Source organism: Strix uralensis, chromosome 16 (genome assembly GCF_047716275.1).
Source record: "Strix uralensis isolate ZFMK-TIS-50842 chromosome 16, bStrUra1, whole genome shotgun sequence".
Lineage (NCBI taxonomy): Eukaryota > Metazoa > Chordata > Aves > Strigiformes > Strigidae > Strix > Strix uralensis.
Genome location: NC_133987.1, coordinates 7,852,186 through 7,877,870, shown reverse-complemented (window position 1 = coordinate 7,877,870; position 25,685 = coordinate 7,852,186). Strand labels below are relative to the sequence as shown.

Sequence of the window (25,685 nt, the reverse complement as noted above, 5' to 3'; positions counted from 1 at the left end):
TCCAGCTCTTCTTCTCTTCAGGGTGCTTCCACACCCAGACTTTCCTTGCTCTGATGTGATTTCCTCACCTCTGAGCATTTTTCTTGTGCCTTTGCTTTAATAACTGACCATGAGAATAACTTCAGAGATTCTGGGGAGGATGTTCACGTTCACCCTTTTAAGGCAAGGACTAAGGAAAGGATGTTCATCTAGAAGAAAATGAAGTGCATTGTGAAATGGATACGATGCCCTGAAAACAAAAGTCCATTTCATTAAGAGATGGGAAAATCCTAACCTGAACAGTAAACTCTGACAGCGTTTGGGCATGTTCTGGTTGGTAGAGCATCCAGATTTTACTATTTGCAAATTGGGCTCTTAACTGAACCAGGTGCTGAACAAGTGCTTTCCACAGGTCAGTGAGTCCAACTTTATTCTAAATAGTACCAGCCCCAGGACAAATTCACTCCTGAAATAAATGGACTCATGTCTCACTCACAAAGCCACATGCCCTGGCATGGTGCATCTTCTGCGGTAGCCTGTGGCATGAGGAAACACACAGCAGGCTGATTTCTTCTTCAGCTCTCCTGCGGGCAATGCAGTTACACGCTGGCCCTCATACGGGTTACTACCTTTCTGCTCCAGTTATTGCCGCAGTTTATGAAAGCCTGCAGTGAAAATGTTGTACTCATGTTAAGGGGAGGTGAAAGGACAGAGGAAGCCCAGCACAAAAATACTTGCAGTGTTGGATGGTGTCCTTCTCTTTGTTTGGCCATCTTATATTTTCCTATGTCTCTCACACCCTGTGCCGTAGGAGCCACTACCAAACCGCTGCTCTGTTACAGTCTTTCCTACCTGCTAAATATTAGATGGACCCAATTTTGTTCTTTTGTGCATTGATTCCACTGACTACTGAAGCTGATCTCTTCCCTAGCTAAATGCAAGCAGCAACAGACAGGGTATGGATGATCAGAGAATTTGATCATCAAAAGTCCATCCCAGCCACCTGAAAGCTGAAGTATGACTTTAAAATATTCTTCCTATTGCTGCTAAGAGGAAAAAGGGGAAAATAACTTCAAAATTAACTAGTTACTTACTCCTTACCCTGACAAAAGGGTTGCTGGGGTTGCTCATTTTCTCAGTGCCCATTCTGAAGTACTAGTACCACAACTAGGCTGTCAGATGCAAACACACTGGGGAAAAAAGCACAGAAAAGATAAAAAAGATTTAGCATTTAAGGACTGAAATGGGCTTTTATAATCTTCTGCTTCCTACCCTTGCACCAAGCTTGGAGACACTCAGACAGGCCCTAAATATCAGGCAGAGATTTCTTCCTACTGAGGATGGAAGAGGGTCTCCAGCATCCTCAACATGGCTGGGTGGGGGCAGGCAGAGTTTCAGAGCCTTGGGCAGATCATGAACCTGCCCAGGCACTGACAGGTCTTAACAACCCTGAACAGCCTCACCTGGGCTCTCCACCCCCTCCCATGGGCCCAGAGCCCATTTAAGCTCAGCCTGGCAGTGGTAGTCTTCTCCCTGAGCTTGGCTAGAGGAGTGCAGATCTCTGGTGCAAGTGCAGCCTGACTGTGGACCCCCCACCATCCCTTGAAGAAGGTAAGGTGGTCTTTCCACCTAATGCCAACATGGTAAGGCTCTGCCTTGTTTTGCTTCAGGATTAATACTTGGCGGGTTTGTGACTCAGGCTCTGTAAGTGTGAGCTTGCTGCAAGGGTTGCAGAGGGGGAGTGGGGGTGCTCATGGTGGTGCCCAAGGAAGGATGGGGACAGCCCTGCCTAGCCTTCTGTGTCCCCTTCCCAGCCACAGCCCTGTGCCTGAGCACCAAAGCCACCAGTCTGCAGTTCAGCTAAGCTTTCCTCAGCTTGCTGCATAGGCTTTGCACAGAGCTGTGACTACATCAGAAATGCCACTCCTTTAGGATCTGATGGTTTCGGACATGAACAAGTGTGGGACCCTGGTGCCCCCAGGCAGGGGCATGGGAAACAGTGAAATTCCCTTCTTACACACAGAGGTTCATCCCTTCCTATTTACTTCTGAACATTTTTCATCACAATGTTCTTACAATGCTTTAGGGCTGGAAACATCAGGAATATAAATCAGAGCTTGTCATTCACGAGCATCACATTTTGCATTACTATATGTTTTCTGTTAAAATATCACACATTTAGTTGTGAACCTTAGTGAGTATCAGAAGCTTATTGCAATCATTTCCCTTCCTTTTTATTTACACACATGAAATGATGTGTTTAATGATGAATTGGTTTCTGACTGAAGGGATCAGGCTGTTTGAAAAGTCACAGCCTGCGAGGCCTCTGTGCTCTGACTTAGCAATTCAGTTGCCTCTGTTCCCCTGGGTTTTACCTCTTTTCTTGTTGGTGAAGGTAGCAAGGGAGCACTGAAAGCCTCTTCTCTTCTACTTTTTCATGGCTAATACAAGAGCAGAGTCCAGTATCCCCCCCTTAGACTAAAAATCTGGGGAAGAAAAAAACAACATGAAAGGAATCTAGTTCTGGAAGGACTTGAGGATTTCTCTGGGGAGATGGAGAGCAAGGAGTCTTCCCCTGCCACCTTCAGCATCAGTCAGCTGTAAAATACTTCTTGAGAAATGAAGGCATGGAGAGGGGCAGGTCTTGTTATTGTGAGCTGTCTGGTAGGAATCAGAAGGGAGGTATGTAACCAAATGATACTTTAGGCTGTGAGCCTCCTGCTGCATGACATATCCAATTATCCAAGTACATACATATGGATGTGCAGACCCCCACAGTGCTGACATGCTCTGTGCTTCCACAGCGGCCGAGGGCCCAGCCGAGACAGAGCCCAGCACAGCTCTGCCACTGTCCCACTCCCGCAGACGGGCACAGGCAGCTCGCAAAGCCTGATTTAATGGAGAGCAAAACTTAGTCCTTGAGATCTCTGTACGCTGTCGGGCTGCATATGATGTTCAGCAGCTTTTTGAAGTGTAGTCCAAAGCCTCGATGAAAGCAAAGACACTGTTTTCTGACAGAGTTTTTCCTCCCACTGATGCTCTAGCTCAGGACAGCGGGCAATTAACTGAGTCCCAGGCAGACAAGTCTGGGCATCCTGAAGGACCAGGCATAGGTTTCCTGCAGGGCGTGAGAAAGGATGCTATTGTTTCTCAGAGGGGTTATTAATGATTGGGAACTTATCCATCCATGGGAGTAAAAGCTGTTACACCCACACAGCTTCAATGAATCAGATCCAGATAGCCAACACCGGCTGCAATCAGACAGCAGAGGGCAGGGGGAGGGGAGCAACCCATCATACTGATCAACCCTTGTTGGCAATAGAGAGGTTGGGGGGAGGGAGGTTTAAAGGATACTCTTCTCCCAGATTTTCAGGAATAACTGCAGGATCTGGGCTTTATAAACTTTACAGTAAGGTCTGCTGATCAGGTATGAAAAATAGATTAGATATTTTTTTCTATAAGCTTCATTTATACTCATCAGAGTGCTACAAGTAATAATACCAGGAAATAGATTTGCAGGCAGAAGCATGATTTTTAAGTTAACGATGTTCATTTAATTTCAGCTCTTGTCTCCTAGATGTGCCTCCTCCTAATGCTCTAAATAGCTCCTCTGCCTCTTTGATGTTTACACCCTTCAAATGCATAAAGACAGTTCTCTACAATTCCTCATTTTACCAAGCAATACATACTTAGTGCTTTTCATCTCTCTCCATAAATCAATCCCTTTCCTCCAACAGGAGCTAGAATAGGATTTTTTTTTTTCCTTATTAGATTTGTACTGAGAATTTCTTTTCAGAAACAGATAAATGATACAAGGTTTTTTCATGACAAAGCATCCTATCATACATTATTAGCAAACACTTCCACAGTAGAACAGGAATAAAAATAGAAAGTGGGCTATAAAAAAGAATGTATAGCAGGATAGCATCTAATCTCGCAGCGTGGTACTAAAAGCAGAGCAGTTCCTTCACATTTCTTTGCAGATCTTCAAGGAAACATCTAGGAGGCCAAAGAAACACTTAGCGTCTTTTACTTAAGGATTTAGTTAAATTCTGTGCGATCTTTGACATCAAGTTAATGAATTTTCTCCTTATTCAGAAAGCCCACCTACTGCTTGCAATGTGTTTGAAGCTGCAGATCCTTTCTAGCCAGCTTAGCTGCTGCTCCTTGCCTTGCTGTCCCTCTTCCCTGTGTCTCAACACAGCGTTGGCTGCGCACACCCTCTTCCACAAAACTTTAACCAAAAAAACACCTGAGTTATAAATTCTTTCAGACCCCACTTATTTCAACACCAGATTTTTTTTTATTACTGGTTTTCAGTGGAAGCCATCAAATGTGAACTACTTGGGGTTCTCACCTGGCAGGTTGGGTTAACAAGTACATAATGTGCTTTTAAGATTGCTTCTTGTGATGGACCCTTCCTAGGGTGTAACAGCACCCTCTGACTTAGATGGTTGGCTGTGCTTTAGAGGCTGCAGTGAGATAAAGCTTGCCTAGGAAAAATAGTCACCCTCAGATTTCCCATATTTCTGAAAGCAATTTTGGTTGAAGGCCAGCAAACCCTGCAAAAATGGATTTAAAATGAAATTACAAATGAAAGATGAATACTCAAATGGACAACAATTTCAGCAGTTATTTGTCAGGAAAAGCTTAGGACTTTGGATATTAGTCTCCCCGGGCAATTACTGCCCTGGGACAGAAGCACGTGTGGGTTGTGCTCAGACACGTGTTCAGCCGAGTGCCATTTGACCTGATGTTCTTCCCTGCATTGCTCTTTCAGCTGTGAATATGAGGAGTGAGGAAAGGAGAGGTTGATCAATGGGTTTATTTTCCTCACTTGTGGCTTCAGGGGTGAATTAGGGAATGGGAACATTCCCCTGGGGCTGAACAGCCCAGTGGAGCTGGCTGTTAGGTCTCAAAGTCTACCTGGGACCCAATACAGACATGGGCAGAGGCAAGGAGGTTGAGACCCCAAGCATTTTGGTGATTATTAAGTAAATGTGGCAAATAATAAGCTGTGCAGCTGCAGCATATATTCAGAGAGAGAGCCTGGAGGTAGCTTCTATCATCTTGCAAAGGAGCAGGTGCTGCAAAGGAAACCAATATTCGAAACTTTTAGCAAAATGCCAACGATCTTCTCTAGAGCTGTTGCCAGCAAGCAGAGAAAAGGCAGAAAACCCAACACAAAGCCGACGTGGCTTTATAATAAATAAACCAAACTGGTGCCAGAAGTCGTTGTGCACTGGGTTTTGTGACTGTGCATTTAAATTTCTCATTGTTCTTGCTGTCCTTAGAGCTGGGTTAGCACAGCAGTGGGTCCCACCACTTCCCTGTGATTGTTTCTTGTTGGACACCATTGCAGATTTCTGTCTTTTGAAGCACTGTGTTCTTGTTGCAATAACTTCATTGCTTCCACCTTGGGGCCTGCTGGATCCTATGAAGATTTATGCTCTGGCATTTTGAAGTTTGCTTTTTGCTAGTTTAAAACAGCTTTTGAACGAGTATGACTTGGGGTGGTGATTACAGAATCAGAGAATCGTTTAGGTTTGAAAAGACCTTTAAGATCAATCCCAACTGTTAACCTAGCACTGACAAGTCCACCACTGAACCACCACGTATAGTTGGCCTCAGCCCATCGATCCAGTCTGTCCAGATCCCTCTGTAGAGCCTTCCTACCCCCAGGCAGATCAACACTCCTGCCCAGCTTGGTGTTGTCTGCAAACTTAGGGTAAGTTACTAACTTGCAGGGCTGGATTTTTGTCACCCATCACCACTTCAGACCAAGACTTTTGTAAGAGAAATAGTAACAAAAGTCCTCTTGTGCTGGACACTAAAGAGGACAGTGGCCTTCTATTGGTGATGATTTTACTTCTCAATGACAGTCTCCACATAAACTTAAGTGCTGATAAATGCTGAGACCTGAAGCTGTGAAAGCCATTTATGAATATCTGTATAGTGTTCACCCCTCTGATGCCCTGAGGTCTACGGCAGGTTCTGGGAAAGGACCTGGGCATAGAGTTGGCACCCAAGTTCTGCCTGGATGTGTTGAGAGCCACCTCTTCAGGGTTAGCAACATAGGTTAGGGACAGGTATGTGTAAGGATGGGATCTGCAATAGCCCAGATCCAAGGACTTGAAAGTACTTGGATACTTTACCTGGAGGGGAGACTTTGAAGTTTTAGCACTTTATAGCTCTCAGTGTTGCTAACAGTGTAAATCTCTGCTTTCCATTTTAGAAAAATAATATTCTTTTATTTTTAAGTTGGTACAAAACCATCTTAAACATCACTAAATGTGGTACCTCTTGGTCAACCAGAACTTGGAAGGTTGACTTTTTAAACTCAAAGGCCAATGTTTCAAAAATGTTTAATACTCTTTTGACCCATTTTAATTGTCTTTCCTGATGTGTGCTGGAATGTCCCTGCCCTTCCATGGTGAGGCTGAGAACTGCTCAGTTTTGCTGTTGCTACTGAAAACAGATTTCTGTAACTGCTCTTGCTGTTGTGGCACAGAAGTTTAGCACACTAAGAAAATAACAGCTAGGAACTGGTGGGGAGAAGGTTTCTTAAATTCAGGTTGTTGGTTAGTGAAGAGCCCAAACTGACAAATTCTATTTAAGTTGTACAAAAAAACCCTGAAGATGGCAGTGGTTTTGGTATTTAAATGTCGCTGGTAAAGAGCAGTTGTATACCCTGGTGGTGCAGAGCAGGTAAATGTACTATGCCATGGTCTAGGCACTAAGCTTCTCACTCCAGACACTCCCCAGGTGGATATCAGACCTGGCATTGGAGAGTCTCTCCAAAGACAAAATAGATACCCCCTGCCCTTTGTGTGTGTGTATATGCACACATATGTGTGTGTATATATATCTACACATGCTTGCTAAGTTTGTAATAGCACAATCTGTCTGTGTTTGCTGCACATTCTGTTTCTTAGGGCAACATTTAGACTGTGAACTCCCTGAAGAAAAGACTATCTTGCTGAGTGTTTCCAACATGCCTAACCCTCCTGGGCTTTAATTTCCTGACTGGCTTTTAATGTAATGTAAAGAACAGAAATAATATCTTCCATTAAAACTTTATTAGGTAGCTCTTCCACTTAAGAGAGCTGATTCACTTACTCTCAGCCAAATGAATTCAAATCATGGAAAGCTAAACATGAAAATTCAGGAGGAAGAAACAGAAAGCCACCTGCAGTCTTGAAAAGAGGAAGAAAACCAAGAGTGGTGGGTTCAGCAACCTGTCTGAGATGCACATAGCTCAGTATGGAGTCCTGGGCCAGAACTATATGTGACAGGACATAGGGGTACAACAGCCAGCATGGGAAACACTTCATTTCTTAGCAAGGGGAGTCTGCAAACGCATGTCCCCCACTTCTATGTGCTGCTGATTTCTGCTGGAGTCTGTTACAACTATTGGGAACACCAGACACCTGCTCACTTCTGTGGATGTTGCTAAGGCTGCTGGTGGGCTGATTGATGTGTGGTTACCACCAGAGAGCAGACTGAGTGGCAGCAGCTGACCTTCTTAGAAGCATCTGTATTGCTCCTCACCTTCCCTCTGGCTTTTGCTGTGACCTTTGGATACAGATCGATCCCATATTAGTGTTTGTTAACAATAAATACCCTAAAATTAGGATACAAGTAGACAAGTTCTGAAAAGGTTAGACAAGCTCGGGGCAAGTTAGTGCAAGACTCTGCTCGCCATGCTGGCAGTTGGACTGTGTGGTCTATTTTCCAAAAGTATTTTCCAGTCCTATTACCTATAATTCCAGAGCAAAACCAGCTGGACAGCCCCAGGATGGGGGAGCTGCAGTGTGGCACCTGTGCCTTCTCTGCTGGGCTGCACAAAGCCCTGATATAGTTCAGGGAATGGACTATAACTTATTTTTCTGGGCACTGTACGGTGTGTTGCTGGAACTAGTATCTTGCCAAGCAAAGATGGGTAAATGCATCCAGCTGTACTGGACTGGCTTCAGTTCCTAAGTGGCAGGCAAGGTTTTTCATTTTCCCTTGAACAGTTATATTGTTCTCCCCACTCCATTTGCAAACTTCTGGCTGCACAGATATATCAAAGTACGCTTATACATTATATATATATGATATGGAAGCTGTAGGCCGTGTAACAAAATAAATTTGTCTCTAGACATTGTACCCAGCCATATAGAACATCACTGATTATCAACAATGAACTGGTTAAATAAAAACTTTGATCCATACCATCAGAGGTATTTTGAGCATCTTTGCAACATCTTCAAGTGTTCAGTAACAAAAAAAGCTCTGAGGGGAAAATTAACTGTGTCATGGGTGATATAAAGCTGCATCAGTACCTATAAAGTGCCATAGCAATACAAGAGAACTGAAGTAATGAACAGAAATGCTCAGTTAGAGCTTTTTCCATATTTTATGTTAATCATTAGGGTAGAGCTGAAATTAGCTTTAATTGATATTAAGGGTTGAAAAAATGAATCCTCTGGAGAATGAGTCTATTTAACCTTTAATGATGCAGTAAATAAAATATCCTGTCAACATTTGTGCAATAGTAAGGGTTTTCAAAATTCCATATCTGTATGGTGAGCGATTCAATATGCCTAATTTTCTCCATTACAGCAGATAAAGGTGATGTCAGTGCATAAATTCAGCTACAGGTTTTCCACATTTCCAAGCTATCTGTCACCCTGGTAATTCCCTATGCTGGCTTGTTAATTCTAACAGGGAGATGGAGAGAGGGGAAGGAGGGACTGTGAGAACAAAACAAATTCTGCATGCTGGCTTTTTCATTTGTGCACCTTCTGACTCGTAGGCTTCTGATGCCAGAGTATCAATAAAGAAACTGTGCCTCAATAGAGGGTAAGGTAAAAGGAGCAATGCTGCCTATTCTTCCTTGCAGGTGAAATATGCCTGAAAATGTTTCATTTTTCACTTTAAAGGCAAGGCGGAATTGCAAAAGACTTCAATACTTTAGGGACACTTAGTTTGGTAATAGTCAGACCATTCTTCTATCTGTCAGGGCTCAGCCCGGTATTGAAACACCTAATAACTGACTTGGTGAAGCACATGAAATATTCCTCTGCTGTAAGCAGGAAACCTGTTTTTCATAAAATCCATTTGATCATTGCAATCAACTGGAAGTATTACATCATTTAGGCAAGTTACTGTAGCACTGATGGTTACTCTGCTATAGTTAACTGAGGAACAGAAAACAAATCTCCCCACTTATAACCATCTTTGTCTTTCATCAGGACTGACGCCATAACAGTTCGCATATTATGGGGTATAGATCTCCTTTGGAAAGTCCCCAGCAAGCCTTTCTGTAGTAAGAGGAATATATTTCTGCATACTTGCAGAAGTCTGAGTGATGCTGGTGTTTTACCAGGGTGTGAGTCCGTTACGCTTGCACAGTGATTCGGCAATAACTTCTCTGAGACACGGTTGTAAAGTCTTTGAGAAAAGCATCTTTTTTTAAAATGCTGATGTAACATTGATTTTCCTCATTCTTTTTTCCTTCTTAGAGTTTGGGATTTAGGATTTAGGAGAGGAAGTAAAATAGAAGTGTGCTCAAAAATAACTTCTACCTTGTACTGTGTTTGAAAGTTTTCCTCTGACAAAGACCCAGCTATCCTGGGACAATATGACGTCCCAGGCCTGCCAAGGATGTATTGAAACACTTCAAGGGATCAGCAAGGTCTAGATAAAGTAAAAGTTTTATCAGCGAAAACATTTGAAAGTCGAGTTAAGCAGTGATATATCAGGCTTAAAGAGGAAACAGCCAAACCAGTGAAAACAAATCCAATGAATGCACAGCTCCCAGGACCAGCGGACTCCTGGCCAACTCACGTCCATTTCTGAGGGATGGCCAGTGAAGCGATGGAAAGTGCTGGGAATGACGGAGGCAGCCCTTATAAGCAAAGTAATTTTATGGAGTTAAGACACAGAGGATCTAATTTTATTCCAGAAGACTCATTACCATGATTTTGTTACACATTATTTATGGGCTGTTATGATAGTCCTGGCAGGTCATAATTGGCTGAAGCCGGAGAATTAGTCACATTTTTCACATTTGGAAGAATGATCTGTACAGTTACGCTAATGACTTCATTCCTGGAGATGCCATGTGCTGGGCAGGGACTGCCTGTCTCAGGGTATGGCTGCATTAACCCTTTCTGGTTCTGAGCACTAAGTAAAGGTGCTTGATTTTATTCATGAGATACCAGAACGACTTTACTTCACTTCAAAGCAGTTACTTGGCATGTGACTTGCTGCTTTCATGATAGCTCCTCCTTTCTTTCCCTCTCCTTGAGTGTCGAGTTAGTTTGCCTAGCACTATTTTTCTACAGGGAAAATACTTTTTTTAACTAGTTTGCCCATGCAGGGGCATTGCGCTCTCCCCATCAGAGCTGCTGCTGCCTTACAGCAGTAAGACAGGCCCAGCTCTTCCACTGACTTTTTTTTTAACCCCTGGTAAGAGATGAGCAACAGTTTAAATTGAGGAAGGGCCTTATTGGCAGCACTTCTAACTATGCCTTGCTGTGTACACAGCAAAACCCAAACAATTTTTCACAGATGATGAACCAGAAGGGAGCACTATAATTGTTTTATCTGCCTTTTGGGACAGCACAAGCTGCTTACTCTTGAATTAGAGCCTGGTGAATGTTGCTGTATCATCCTGAAAAATGGACAGCTTTGATTTGGGGATTTCCAGTGATCAGGAATCCACTGCACCATTGGCTGACCACTCCCAGACCCCTTAATTGCCTTTGCTGTTAAAGAATGGACATAAATTGTTGAATAAATTTGTACTATGTTAGACTGTAGCTTTTGGGTCATGTTGCAGTTTTGTCTGCTAAAGAGAAAAGCATGTGGCCATGGGAGAAAATTATAGATCATGATTTGGAAAATATTGCTTTGGAGTGAAGGATGCCGGAAGAAAGTTAAGGGGTGACTTATCTGGTTTGCAGCTCTTCTAAAAACCTTCCCCATTCAACTATCATCCTTCTTAGTTTGTAGGTGTCAGGACCAGCACAATATACTAGGGTTAACTGGTGTGTGAAATTCAGGTGTGGGAGAACTGCCCATCTGTTTTTTGATATTCCCTGTTTATATGGTCAGGGATGGCATAAGTTCTTTGGTCAAAGCTGATGGCAGGACCAGCCCATAAGGCCTGAGCTGTCAGTCACTTTGGAGCGGTTCAAGAACAAAGCAGCTCGCAGCAGGCTACCATCCCACCACAGACAATGTGTAAAGCCCATCCATGGCTCTGGGAGGCAAGGCTTAGCTACAAGCTGTGTCCAGACAATTTCCCCAGGAACAGTGGCCCTCCTGTCACCACCTCCAGCGAGCTGCTCCTGCTGCTCTCTGCAATCCATCCTCTGTTGCTCCAGCATGGAAAAGGGTTGGCCGGTGCTGAACTGAAGGCAACCTCTTAATCAAACTAAGAGGTGGGAATTATAGTGTTTGTAAAATACTGTACAAATGGGAGGGTTCGATAGCATTAAATGAAGGAACAGATTCATTAAATTAAGTGGAAAGCAGTGTACAGGGATAATTTCAAGGGTTGAAGCTGAATACAGTTTTTAAATAGGAAGTGATCAGCCACTATACACAACACAGAGCGGCTCTCAAACATGTTTAATGACAGTATTTGTACACGCTTTAGTTTAATTAACACATGGCACAAGAGAGGTTTGGTAACTAGGATGTAGTCTCACACCAGTCGTCTCAATTATAACACATGAAATTTCAAGCATCAATACACCAAGAAGAATGTCACCCATCTCTGCCCAGCAGGGGCTGGCGACTTGAATTTCTATCACACCTTGTTTCTCTTGGATGCAACAGTGATTCCTTCTCTATAGATGAAGAAGTCCCCTTAGAAGTAAGTGGATGATCAGCTTCTCAGTTGGATTTATTTCTTGTTTTCTGCAATCAAAATTAAAGGGATTGTGTATTGTCACTGCCCAGTGATCCACACTACATTTGACAGCTACGTTTATTAGTAAATATGTAGAAATTGCTTCCAGAATTAACTAGCGTTGCTCTTCTGTGTCTGTACGTGTAGGAGAGATTTCCTGCGATGTGTAATCCCTTTGTTAGCACAGTACTCATTAGACGCTGGAGAATTGTTGCAGACACAGCTGGGTTTTACGCCTTTGCAGGTGCAGTGTTGGTCCGGGGGACTAACTTCAGAATAATCGGTTTCTTTGGACTTAAGAGTCCCTGTGAATTCAGCTGGAGAGGGATCTGCAACAATAAGAGGAAAAACACACTTGAAGATAGACAAATTAAATAAGTAGAGATTAAAGGAAAGAAACTTGGTCATGGTTTGGACATAACTTGATCCATAGTGCTTGAAAGTGCACCTCCCCTGAAAGGGCAAATCATCTGGTGTTAGCACCACAGTGAGAAACTAGGCACCTAGCTCTTCGCACGTGAGTTTCAAACACAATGTACTTCTCACCTGAGTTTCTTTACAGGTCTGGAAGGTGAAATGTTGCAGCAGGATGGTGATGGCAACTTTCAGAGTCAGGAGAGCAAATCGCATCCCAATGCAGTTCCTGGGACCAGCTCCAAAGGGCAGGTACGTATATGGGTTTATGGTCTCTTTGTTTTCCTTACTGAACCTGGATAATTACATGGTTGGGGAAAAAGAAATTGAGGCAGCACAAGACCAAAAAGGTACATATCCGTATTACTTATCCAGAGACCTCTCGCTAGTGTCCTGCAGAGATTTGTTTGTTTTTTCCCTAAGGTATCTCAGCATATCCCAGCAATCAAGTGCTGTCAGAGCACTCATCCAGGACAGGGTGGGATCCCACTTGAGTGATTCTGTACGTAATTCTGGACGTAATTCTGTACATCCAGACTAGTAGAATTTGGAAGCAAGGTGAAAATCTAGGCAACATGCTCTCCCAAAGCGACTGATCTTTCTTATCTGTTGTATTTAGTGCAAAAGAAACCAGGAGTCATCTTGGTTAGGCACAGCTTATGGCTTCAATCTTGCTGGGAATGAGAGATTATTCTAAAATAACCAACTAGGGAAAAGATATCACTTCTTTGAAAACAAGGAGGGAAGGCAACTCTGGAAGGATCAACTCTGATATATTTAGTAGCAATGCCTGTGTGAAGGAAATGGGTTCAGCAGTGACAATTATACAGTTGTTATACAGTTATTACACAGGCTAGCAGTTACAAAAACTCACCAACTAACCACTCTGTCAGCAAGGCTAAAAATTGTGTACAAGATGTTGTGAGGTATCAGTGTTATTCTCCCAATAAGATTATGTTCTTTGAAACCCTGCTTTAAGTGCAAAGCTCATTTTCTTCTTAAAATGACATTCCCATGAGCCTGCACTTTCTCATCAGTACTATTTGTAAAGAGATAGGAAGAACACCATTAGGAAGTTAGGAAGTTAATCAGAGGTTAATACTTAATTACTATGTGAGGAAGAAGCAGCGTATTTCTTCCCTTTCATTATGCTTTTTGTACCTTTCTGGTCTGAACTCTTCTGGGTTTGGCCAGTATTCAGGGTTGCGGTGCAGGGTGTAGGGTGGGATCATAACAATGGTTCCTTTGGGAAAGGTCACTCCGTTTATTTCTACATCTTTCTTGCAGGCTCTCTCAAGCCGTCCTCCAAGGGGAAAGAGCCGAAGGGTTTCATTCACTGTCATGTCAAGATATTCCAATTGCATCATTGCTTCGTATGTGAGAGGAGCCTGTAGGACAGCAGGAGAAAGGTGACCAGGTATGTTGGCATGAGGAAGGGATTGTCCTAAAATGACTGCTGAGACCAGAGTGTCCCCAACTCCTACTGCCCCAGCTATGACTCAGACTCACTGAAAAACAAAATACAAGTTCGAAATCACATAATTGGTTTCATTTTCCATCCCTGAGTGATGGAGATGTCTGGAAATCCACATCCACTTGTGCATGGGTGCAGAGTATGGCAAATGGGTTTGTGCAGTGGGGTGGCCTGGAAGGTTTCAGCTGCCAAAAAAAAATCATTACAGGACTGAGTTGTCTCAGTGTGTGTCTCTTAGAGCTCTTAGAAGATACCAGGGGGAGGGTGTTTAGGAGCTAAAGATTTCTCGTTGTCTTGACTGAACAAGGAGAACAGCAGGGCCAGAGGGTCTTCACCATCACTCAACGTCCCCTCACCTTGTTGGGTAAAATTGTGTCGATTTCCTCCAGCAGTTTTTGCTGCACGTCGGGATGCAAGGCCAGTTCATATGCCAGGTAACCAAGCGTGTTGCTGGTGGGCTCGTACCCAGCAAATATAAAAATGAACGCTTGTGACAGGATCTCTGTGTCAGTCAGGGCTGTGAGGAGAGAGGACATGGGATGAGCAAAACCAGTGTTGGCTGATGGTCTCAGCAGGGAACAGGTAGCAATGTGTGGGGTTAAGGTGGGTTTGTTGTGGTTGTGTCTGATAACACATTTATAGTTACTCTATTGTCTGGAAAAAGTCATTTGATAGAGGAGTCAGATTGTTTCCCAGGTATAAATGATTGACATGGCAGTCCTACTCCCTGGCAAAGGACCCTTAGCCCTGGTGCTGGCAGCAAGGGACAGAGACTTCTGCCTGGAGCTGGTCAGTGGAGCTGGTGGTGACCCATTGAGCCTTTCTCTGGGAAAGAGCTTCCCATGTTCTCCTTGCTCCCACAGCCCATGTTCCTGTGATGAGTATTTGGATGTCGTTACCTTTGTATGAGTGATTTGCTTCACTGCTCTCATTACTGGTTGAGTTCTTGGATTCGATCATCAGTTGCAGAAAATCTACTCTGCCCTGAGAAGAGAAGCAGGAGAGTTTTTTTGGTGACAGGTCCCTTGGAGGGCTCAGATAAACAGATTTCACAGCCTAAGCATGATTTTTAAACTGAAAGTGTCCCCAAAATGTGCATGACATTGAAAAAAATAATAGTTGCTTTTTATTTTTGAAACCTATATGTCCTTTTTGTGAAGCCATTGTGTGGGAGAGCAGTGTCTTGAATGAATTTCAGGAAAGGGCAAGGGATCCAAACTCTAAAAGGGAGAATTTTGCCAGGAAGCAGCCTCAATTTTTGAAAAGTGAGAGGGGAAGGTGCAATCCTGATCAGTGGTATTGCTGCTCTTGTGCTGCTCTCTCTCATCCTCTGCCTAATCTTCAGGGACTGTCTTACTTTGACTTATTATAAGTTCTGCAAACCCAGGCTTAGTCCAATTCCAGTGAGCCTTTATCTGGATTTAGCTTCAGATCACAGATGTACAAAGTCCACTTGCTTCTGTGACAGGACTGGTCAGGTGAGGTTTTTCTGACAGTATTAAAATCAAGTGTTTACGTAGATTCAGGGTTTTGTTGAGTCGTCATAATTTGGTTTCACCTTTGATATCATCACCCTAATTATATTTCACTTAAGTGTATTTTCTGCCACAATTGCTAGTAAATACATGCTCATTTACCTTGTGAGTCTCCTTTTCACGATCCTGCTTAATTTTGGCCATGGATCTCATGAAGAAATCTACAGCATCACTGGGGAAGAAGCTTACATTCATCTTGGCCAAAAGAGGAACAAGAAATGGGAATACAACTGAAAAACAAATTAAGAGTAAAGTCACACACTGTAAACAAATTCCACCTCCTATAAGGTAGCTATGGATGCTACTGAGGAAGTAATGATGCTACTGAGAAATTATTTCCTTTCTTGATTTCTTTACCTGGGAAAAGCCTGGAATTTGCCTTTTCCCCTCTTTCTCCTTTCCTTGGGATAGTTTGTCTTGATGCAACCCTCTCCCAAGTTTTTGTCAAAGTACAACTGAGCTGGGTATAATCATTGCTCTAAGAGATGACCAAAGCATATGCCACTACCTTTTCTAAGTACACGTTACTTCTGTACATTGTACAGCACTACAACAGGAATGTGGCTCAGAAGAGAAATGCTGCAAAATCTGAATTCTTTCTACAGGCTGAGCTATTCACTGCCATGCTGTGCTCACACAAAGACTTTCAAGTCCCCTTCAGAGCATTTCCTTCATCATAGAGACTGGATCTTGAGCTCATATATAGATTCATAAAATCTGCAGCACCAGAACCTCCTCTATGCACAGATCACAACTTTCCCCATGTTTTAGCAAGGTATCTAATCTTGATTTAAGGTTGCAAGTGATTTAAGGTCCATCACCATCACTGCTAAGCTATTGCACTGCTAGGAAATAGCATCTAATTATAGTCCCCACTCAGCACTCTTCCAGAAAATGTATTTCAGATAGCACCACTCTCCTCGAGCCTCACAGCTTAACTTTCTTTTCAGCCCTCGAATAATTTTCCAGCATTTATTTGGATATTGGCTGGGATGTCCATATGTTTCTTGCATTGTGGATGTCAAAGGTGGAGGAAGTTTTTATTCAGCTCCTTCCCAGAGTTTTAGCATGAAGCTAACAATGAGGAATTGATGAGACAAGAGCCATTAGGACTTCCATCCTAGCTAGTGAAGTTATATAAGCAATAGTTGTTTGGTTAATGTATAGGATGCACCAGTCTGATATGCTTGTTAAAGTCACACTTCAATAGTACTCTGACACCTGAACGAAGCTTTCGAAAAAGTCACTTACATGACAAGATGAAGAGTGGGTCAAAAAAGTCAAACTTGACCAGCTTTTGCATCTCTCTGACAAAGGGGTCTTTGGGGTTGTTCATGGAGTCAATGTTCACACCAAATGAAGTGCTGGTGACAACATCCATGCTGTAACTTCCAAAGATGCTGAGGAAAGATAGAAAAGATAGACTGTGGTTAAATATTTGGACCAAGTGAATATATTTTTTTCCTAATGCCTATGCGACATTCAAATATAAGTTCTCATAAGACCTCTTGCCCTGGTTTTGAAGAGGAAATTGGATATATGGTAACTGAAAAGCACTTATAGTGAAAGGGATAGATTTTTAGAGAGCTTTGGTTTCAAGTCTATGTGGGTTTTGAAATCGGATAGCTTTTCTGAGGATTTTAAAACAGCATGTAGCTACATGAATGGGTTAGTGGTAAAACAGCATGTGGCTCTCGGGTATGTTAGCTTCTTGGGGAGGGGCGCTTGCTTCAAACGTGCCATGAAATGGTCTTGTTCAACCCAGCACAGCCCTATAATATTACAGACTGTCCAAGACTCCTCATGGGATTTTTGGTAGGGGAAAGCTTTGCTGGTATGTGACTACTGGTGTGCACTACCCCTTCTGCATCTGTGCTTTGAAATTGGGGGTAAAATACACAGGTTTTGTTCCAGAGCCCACGTGGAGGGCACAGATGAGGGTGATACACCTGGGGCCACACTACAGCCTCCTTCCCACTCCCCCCAGTAAAGGGGCACATGATGGATGAGCATCCCTCAGTGCTGTGTGTGGGGCAGAGAGGCCAGCAACCCCAGTGTCCTGTGGTATAAGAAGGTGCACAGACATCCTGAGTATATGCAGGTAAAACTGGGTTTTCCTGGCATATTTGGGGTTATCTTGGATCTGTGGATTCACAAAGCTGTTCTGGAGAGCTTTTCTCCCCATCTAATTCCCTTTAGAAGACTTCTCTCTGGGTCTCTGCCTCTAGAATGTTCACTAACATCTCAGCTTAAATTTTCCCTTTCAAATTTCCAGCCAGGTATTCAGCTAGCCCCGTTCCTCATTTCAGAGGTCTGGTTTACCCAGCGAGCAATCTGCGTTGCCAGTAATGAATGAACCACAGCACTTGCTAACAAGGTTTGCTGCTTAGCCTGCTGCTCGTAGCAGCTACTTACTCCTTTACAGGCACAGTGTTGTCCTTTTCCAGTCGTTTTTGAACATTTTTCACCAAAACTTCCCCATAGTGCTTTATTATAGGGAACATCTGTAACACAAACCAGAGATGGTCACTTAAGTATAGTACATTTTACGCCTTTAAGACAGGCTTACAAAGACTGCAGGGAGTTTCATGAATATTTACAAATAAGATCTTTCTGCTAAGGTTTTATTTTAAGCTTTTTTCATTTTAAATTAGGCATAAATTAAACAGGCCAGCTTAGTTGCCAGGCTATGACTGAAGAAATCGGACCCCTGTGACAATCTCAGCCTGAAAACACTGTCTACTGACTTTCTGATTTAGTTTGTACCTGCTCCTCTGTGTTTTACCTCCTTTAGTTTCCCACTGGTGAAGGTTGGAGAGAGCACAGTACGGATCCTTTTCCACTGTTCATCTTCAGCTAATGAGATAGCGTTGTTCAGCACCCCTGCTAGATCTGTATGCTAGAGGGGAAAAAAGCAAGGTGTTAACCCCAGAAAAGATAGCGGCTTTCTTGCAAGAATGGGAATGTAGCATCCAAGTCCCTACTAAGGCTATTTCAGGGGCATCACTACTGGCAGCAGGCTAAGACCTTACAAACAGCTTCTTACAAACACACATACATAAATAATCCCTTTTCCTCCACTAAACCTGCTGTGAGATGCCATTTCCATATCCAGAACAAGTAACCCAACAAGCCCAACGCCCGTATATATGCATGCACCCACACCTAACCATGGTTAGCTGCGTCCCCGTTGGTGGCACATGTGCTAGCTGGACCTTACAGATTCATGTATGCTCTCACAGACTCCAATTCATCCACATATATATATATATATAGGTGTGAGAGCAGAATTTGTATGATGTGCAGGCAAACAGCTTCCTCTGCCAGCCTGGGTATGCAGTCCCCAGGCTGTAAGGCAGGGGAACAGTGACATACAGTGGCCATTTACAGAAATCCCTATAGTGCAGTCACTCATCCCCTATGGGAACCCTGCTACATGCCTGGTATGCTGTCTCCTCCTGTATTTTGTTTTTTGGACTCTGTGGTACCTCACGATGCTTCTGCTCTTACCCTCCGGTTGGTAAAGATGGAGTAACACTCTTTAACCAGCACAGATTTAATGATTTGGGGGTCCATGACACCGATCACAGGTTGTCTGCCATCATAAATCCTGGTGGGGGGAGAAGACGAGACAGATAAACAACCCCAGACAGTTGAAGTGCAAGTCTTAGTTGATGCCCATGAAACAAACTCTGTTAAACAAATGCTCCTCCATCACTAGCCTTGCTGTTCTGCAGATACCTAAGTACAGAAATGCAGAAAATCGAGATGGAAGAGGACTCCCAGGCCTTCTCCCATCTAGCTTTGTAAATGATAAAGGGGGTTAAACACCTTCCAAACTCACTGGGAAATGAGCAGGGCTCAGTCCCTCAAAGGACCAGATACTAAATGAAGCAAGTGTCTTCACTTTCTCCCCTGACTCTCTGTGTTTTTCCAGGCACTTAAACACATTACAGTATTAGAAGAAAACTTGTTCGACCCCTTTCAGGCTCTTGAATTGCGTGTCTGGAGACTTGGGCTGACAGCACTGAAATATCCTTGGAGATGAACCTCAATCCTTGTTTTTGTCTTTTTAAACTGCCAGTTCTGAATGCTTTTCTGGAACAGATGTAGATTAAGTGGGTTTATTTACTTTCCCCATTTATGTAAAGCTATCTTTCCAGACTCCATGTTTTAAAGTTGCTATAGGGACCAATGGATGCATTATAGAGGATATGCAGGTTTGTAGCCCAAGTTATAACAGCAGTGATAAAAGCCATAGGAGATGTCCAGAGCAGAACAATGATAGCTGCACTGGCTCCCACCACAGCAGATAAGGATCAGCAACACAAGGAAGTAGGCAGACTTTGGATCTGCTTCTTCACTTGGTATTGGGAGTCACTCACATTCTTCTGCTGTTGGTAAACCAGAGGAACCCGACCTCCCAGTTCCAGAGTGTCCCTTAAGTAAACAGTAGTTTTGCTGCTGACTTTACTAGGAGCAGGTGAGAGCCTTTTGTTATCAGATTTAAAACAGCTTTCATAGTATAGGTCAAAGCAATTTCCATATAACATGAGAGCAGCACAGCCCTGCAATCATCAGGCTTTAGTGTAAGCCACCACAAGCACTCTACTGTTGTCATACCCATCGTGCTGGGACCATCGGGCTGCAGGTAGGAAAAAGGGAGCTTTCCTAATGATTTTTTTTTCCCCTTTCTATGGATTCTAGTTTTACCTTTAGAAGAAATCAGTGGTTCATACTCACCCCCAGACTTTCCCATATTTCTGGAAACATTCATTGTCAAACTCCAAGAAACCCTGTGGAAAGCAATTTAAAAATTACCTCACAGAGAATGCAGCAGAGGGGATGATGGTGGAGATGGTGGGCTGGGAGGCATATCTGTAAACTGATGTTCAGAGCTGCCTTCTGAGCTCTCCTCCTCTCCAAAAACCTCGTGAAGGACAGCATAAATGTACATTATGCTTATGAATGAGCTGTTTGCCAGGATGCCAGCAAAGGGCAGCTGTAAATCAGCCACCTACGAGCTCTTGTATGGAGATGCTGTAGAGACAAGGCCCTGTGGTCTGTGTTACAGAGCCCTTATCCCACACTGGCCTTTGCACAACCTGTGCGTTAGAGTGGAGCTTGGCATTTAGAGATAACTTATCATTGCCATGTATCTGTTTAGCTACAGCTGCATGAGCAAAGGCAGATATTTCTGGAGCCAGAAAGGCTTCAGTCACTTACTTTGCGATATTCCAGGCACGTCCCAAAGAAAGGCAGAGGTCTTGGCCCGGGAATACCCAGCTTCTTGAACAAACCAAATGGCCATATCCCATATCTGCAGGACAGAAAATACAACCAAAGGCTACATCACTGTGGCATTGGGGCTGCGAGCTCTCCTAAACCTGGAGACTGCAACAATGTCCCTTTGACTCTAAGTAGAGGGGTTGATCCAGGAGCTGGAAAAAAGTGAGCCAAAAGAAGATTGCCCTGTAAAAACTACTTAATAAACATGGTAAGGCTCACTGCTGCCACACAGAGCTTCAGAGACATCACTTTGATGTAAAAGCAGCTGCCTCCTAAAGGCATAGGTGCTCTGGTGGAAACAGGACCTTAAAGCCTTCAGCAAAAGTCAACAGAGGAGCTCATTGCCAAACAAAGGAGAGGCAGAAAAGGGAGGAGAAGGAACACCAAGCTTACGTGTTTTTATTGAAGAGAAATCAAAGCAATGCCAGAAGAGATGTCCCAAAACAGGGCTTTTGTCAAGCTGTACTTTAATTTCATTTATTGTTCTCCCTCCCCCTAGCCTGGTGTTAGCTCAGTGGTACATCAGGAAGTCTTGTCTTGATGGTTTTCTCTTTAGATTTTATTGACAGCTTTGCAGATTTCTTTCCTCTGAAGCACCCTTCTTGGCAGCTGTAAAGTTATTACTTCTACCTCAGGGCCTTCTGTTTTTCAAGGGCCTGGGCTGCAGCCCTTTGAAGCTTGTCTTTGGCTGTGTTGAAAGAGCTCCACAAAATATTTGTTTTTAGTTAGTAGCTGCAGCTTCCCAAGTGAGTGTTTCATTGCAGAAGGGATGTAAAACTGCAAAGGTTTGGCAGAGGGATGTTATCAGAGGTCCTCTTTGGGCCACATGGCAGCAGCCACTCAGACAGCATCTTGGGGATGCTTTCCTGAAAAGCCAGTGTCTAGGCTGAGATTTAGGGAGGTTTCCCTTGCATTTAGTAATAGTTTCTAAACCTGGGGGACCCCAAGTGAGATCAGCCCCCTCCCAGCACAAGTTCTGCCAGAGCACAAAAGCAGACCTCATCTTGTAGTCCAAGCAGAGCAGGCATAAAACAGGGAACAGGGCATCTGCAGGTGCAGAAAGGTTTCACAGAGCTCAGTTTGCCAATGTTTAACCTTTTCTGTCAAAGGTTAATTCAGTACTAGGTATAAAACATTTGTGGATTCTCATTTATAACGTTTATGGGCAGCTGGAGCTGCGGGAGGACATGGAAATGGCAGGCTGGAATGGTTACAAAGGCCAGAAACACTATAGGAACATAGGCTAGGCTTAATCCATTTGAAACACGGCCAGAAAAAAATGCAGTCTAATGCTCTTATGACTAAAACGTGACATGGTTTTCTGCAGGCTGAGAAGGACCATTCAGTATAAAGCAAGAGAATAATCAGTATTACTTCTTACCATGGATATGAATCAGAAATATCTGATATTCCTTCGTGTGTGAAGAGGAAGAGCATTGCCCCAGATGGACAAGAAACATCTGACCAACCACTCTGTGGTAATGGGCAGTAAAATTTCTATTTTAGCTCAGATATCAGAGCACAAAGATCTGGGCTTCATCCCTTTTGTCACAAAAAAATTGTAAGTGATTGCAGAAGGTGGGAGTCTGGTAATCAGCAATCTTAGATGGCCACCAAGTTATTGAAATATGAGGGTTTAGGGTCAATAATAAGGTGGGTTTTTGGGATGTTGGTGGGGTTTTTTTAAGAGTCTGCTCTGAACAGGTTTTTGAGTGATCCAAATCATAGAAAAGGGTTTGACAAACAGGGCTAAAAGTTTCAGAGCTTACTGAACTGCTGTGGTTGGACCATTGCCAGGGCAGACAAATGGATGGTGCTCGTGTGCACCACATTAATCGTTAAGGTTTATGGCTAGCAACATGCTGTCTCTGCCTAAGGGCTTGTCAACACTACAAAGTTTGTCAGTTCAGCCTTGTTGGCAGGGCCTGCCAGTGGAGATGCTGTATGTCCCAGCAGAAGGGGGTTTTCAGCCAGGCCTGCTATGCTGCAGTGCTGAACGGCATCAGCAAAGCGGACAAAAGCATTTTCTCACTAGCATGTGTTTTCTGAAGCAGCAGGGTACGCTTCTTCCTGCTGGAGTTTGTCTGAAAAGCCAGGAGTAGAGGGGGAGCTGACCTTGCTCTGGGCTTCATTTCTTCCCCCAGCAAGTGTGGGCTGTGGGGACAGGTATGGGATGCTGTCCCTGCTAGCTTGTGGCAAATTTAACTTCTGTAAAGTATCCCTCCTGGTCCAGGTGCCCATGTCTGGAGCATCTTACCTGGACACTATGGAAGGAGTCAGGAGGAGTAAGAACCGATCCTATGAATTCTCTTTTCCTGGTGTCTGTCTGCTGCTCTCCACCTTTGCAGGTCATGCAGTAGGGTTATCTACATCCTGCTCCCCTCCATAAGGCAACCTCAGTCAGGGATCCACAGCCTTCCTTACACCATATTTCTGTGGAAAATAACCTAACGGATCACAATCATCACTGGTTCGATCCCTGCTGGTAATGAATGCCTGGCACCATTATCATTTGATTATTGCTTTGATGCTTAGCAGCAACATTGCAACGGTGCGCAGGAATACTCCAAACCTTGGAGCAACATCACACATCTGAACAGACTTTAGACTCCTCTGCTACTTCCCAGAGCCTTATTAGAGGCTGGAAATCTGGAAATCACACCTACCTGTTTGTTCTTCAGCAGACTAGTTGCATAAAAATGAATAATGGCAAGAACAGGAAAATGGCATGAGCAAAGAACCAATAAAGAATATTTTACTTACACTACCACGAGGGCTAAGAAAATAAGCAAAAGGGCCCATGTCTCCGTAGAGAAGGAGGGAAGAAGGTTCATTCTGATTCTTCTCTGGTTGGCTTTGAGTTCTGTCTTGATGTGTTTGTCCCAGGTCTGTGGGAAATAGGGGAGTTTCGCAGTGTGCAACCTTTTGTGTCCAATCATACGATTTAGGGGCTGTCCTTCTGTCGTGAAGGAGGAGGAGTGGAAGGCAAAGGTAGCAAAGTATCTGAAAAACATGATTCATGTGATAGATAAATGCCTGGCTGAACCGTCTAAGGTTCAAATTATTTAATACATATGTTGCCAGGCATTTCAACCACTTTATCTGTTGTAATAGTAAGTAATAACTGACTTCTTATTGAGTAAACGCTCCTGGGCTCCTACACCAAAATAAATAAAACCAAGTTACAATGAAAAGGTAAATCCCAGAGCAGGTGTCAGAGTTGGTTTACAAAAGGGAAAGAGAAGTGAAAAGGTTATTCATATATTGTATGACAAGATCTTTTCTGGCAGGTGAATTAACTTTGGCACTATTTAAGATTTTGTCTAAAATATCTTTCTTTCTGTGTTATGAAGAGCAAGTGCTGCCTGCTTCTGCCTGTGGTGGGTCAGAAGCAGCTTCTAAGAAAGGCAGGAATTTGCCCGCTCTAAAGGCTTTAGAAGTCCACTTTGTCTGCTGGTTTGTGGCCAGGCATTTCATAAGGGAAAATCTGTTGTTCCACAACTGTAAGCAGCTAAAGTACCACCATTTCCAAAATGCCAGCTCATGGTTCATGAACAGCAACCACCCTTCTGCAACAGCTGGCAAAAGACACAACCAAAGGGAAAACACGAATTTTGTAATGGTTCTCCTGTAACGATGGTGCAGAAAAATGTCAGCATCCTAGAGGTATGGATGTGCTAAGAGAGGATTATGATGGTGGAGAAAACTGGACTATTTGTATGGTGATTGTTAGTGACCATAATGTTAGGGCAAGAGGCTATATGGTTTGCACAGGTGTGTACTACACCATCTTTAGGGCTTCATTCAGAACTCTAAAATGAGCAATTCCCTTCCTATTGGCAGAGCTGCCATCTTCAAAAGGGAGTTTCCTGGCTGCACTGGCTGCAAATAACTGAGTATTGTGAATATTTGGCACATCAAATGCCTCGTGTCTCCTAGGATGTTGCTGTGATTGATGTTGGGTTGACTGATAAGTGGATCTCAGTCCACATGGTGATATGAGACATTCTGAGAATCATCTGACTTATCTCAACAGCATTTTTATCTCATTTCACTTTGCCTGGCCTTTGCTCTGACCTTCAGAGACAAGTCAGTTGCAGATTATTTTGTAAAAAAACACAGTGTGCTTTAGTTTGACGTGAACAGGCAAGTTCATGACTTAGTTATACAAGACTGTGTAGGGTCCTACCTTGAATGATTTGGAGATATTGAAAGACCACATGATTAAATAGGTGCTTTCCCATTCAGGAGCTTGTCACAGCAGTGATTGTTTTCCCAGGGTTCCCCTTTGCACATTTTGACATAGCCTTGAAATCTGAATTTACTGGGCACCAAATGTTCCTGACTCACCGTGTTGGGAAACAGGTTAATACAGTTTCTTCCTGAAATAGGATTGAGGTGTGGCTCGCCATTCTCACTGAAAATAAGACTCAATCCTCATCCTGTTTGGGTCATTTTTAAGGGTAGGAATTATCTCTGGAAAAACTTGTAAAAAGCCAGATAGGTGCAAAGTCTTGTTGCTGCTTTTGTATTGTGATCTTATGGATCAAATGGACTGCGCCTATTAACTTCAAACAAACAAAAACGCACCATCCCCTTGAGAAAGCTGATAGATAAATAAACAAAACAAAAAACCTCCTGTGATTAGTCCATGGCAGAGGAAAGTCAATGACCCAGGAACAAATGACTGATTTTCACATGACATGTAAGTCCAGCTCAGAGCTGGGTTTATGCCCTAACTTGCCCTGTATTAGAACTGTAAACCTCCGACTCTAGGCTGTGGTGGCCCCTAAACTGCTAACAGGTACCCAAGCCAGCCAGGAGGTCATGTGTGAGAGGTGTCTTGGGCATCTTCAGAGGGGAGGCTGGGAAAGACTTCTCCTCCCACCCTCCATCTCTGGGAGGGAGGAGAAATGACAGCTGTATGGCATCATCTTCAGCCAAGGCTGAACCCCACCTCATAGAAATGGGGGGAAGGAGGAGAACCACATGGCCAAGCCCCATCCTACCCTCTCCCTTCCAAGCCATGGCCTCTGCCCACCTGGATGCAGCTGCACTGAGCCAGAACGATTGTTCCTTCACCCTA

General features: G+C 43.6%; 1 protein-coding gene across 1 annotated transcript; it reads right to left on the bottom strand.

Annotated features, from left to right (window-relative positions):
* Positions 1-11,587: 11,587 nt before the first annotated feature.
* On the bottom strand, positions 11,588-23,500 carry LOC141950780 (cytochrome P450 3A24-like). Its single transcript, XM_074886064.1, has 13 exons — positions 23,363-23,500; positions 20,537-20,630; positions 20,054-20,106; positions 18,821-18,920; positions 18,096-18,209; positions 17,726-17,814; positions 16,562-16,710; positions 15,413-15,540; positions 14,675-14,759; positions 14,132-14,292; positions 13,463-13,689; positions 12,434-12,596; positions 11,588-12,216 (listed from the first exon to the last, which is right to left on the bottom strand). Exons 1-13 carry the CDS (start codon positions 23,431-23,433, stop codon positions 12,118-12,120), a joined length of 1,533 nt encoding a protein of 510 aa, XP_074742165.1. The 5' UTR covers positions 23,434-23,500; the 3' UTR covers positions 11,588-12,117.
* Between the last annotated feature and the right edge of the window lie 2,185 nt (positions 23,501-25,685).

What these genes read in the sequence shown, in the direction of transcription:
- LOC141950780 (XM_074886064.1), bottom strand. Translation starts at nt 23,433, where the DNA reads ATGAACCTTCTTCCCTCCTTCTCTACGGAGACATGGGCCCTTTTGCTT. An exon ending in AAATATGGGAAAGTCTGGGG is followed by an intron (nt 18,921 to 20,053) that starts GTGAGTATGAAC and finishes TCCCCCCACCAG; the next exon opens with GATTTATGATGGCAGACAAC. An exon ending in CCATCTTTACCAACCGGAGG is followed by an intron (nt 18,210 to 18,820) that starts GTAAGAGCAGAA and finishes TTTCCCCTCTAG; the next exon opens with CATACAGATCTAGCAGGGGT.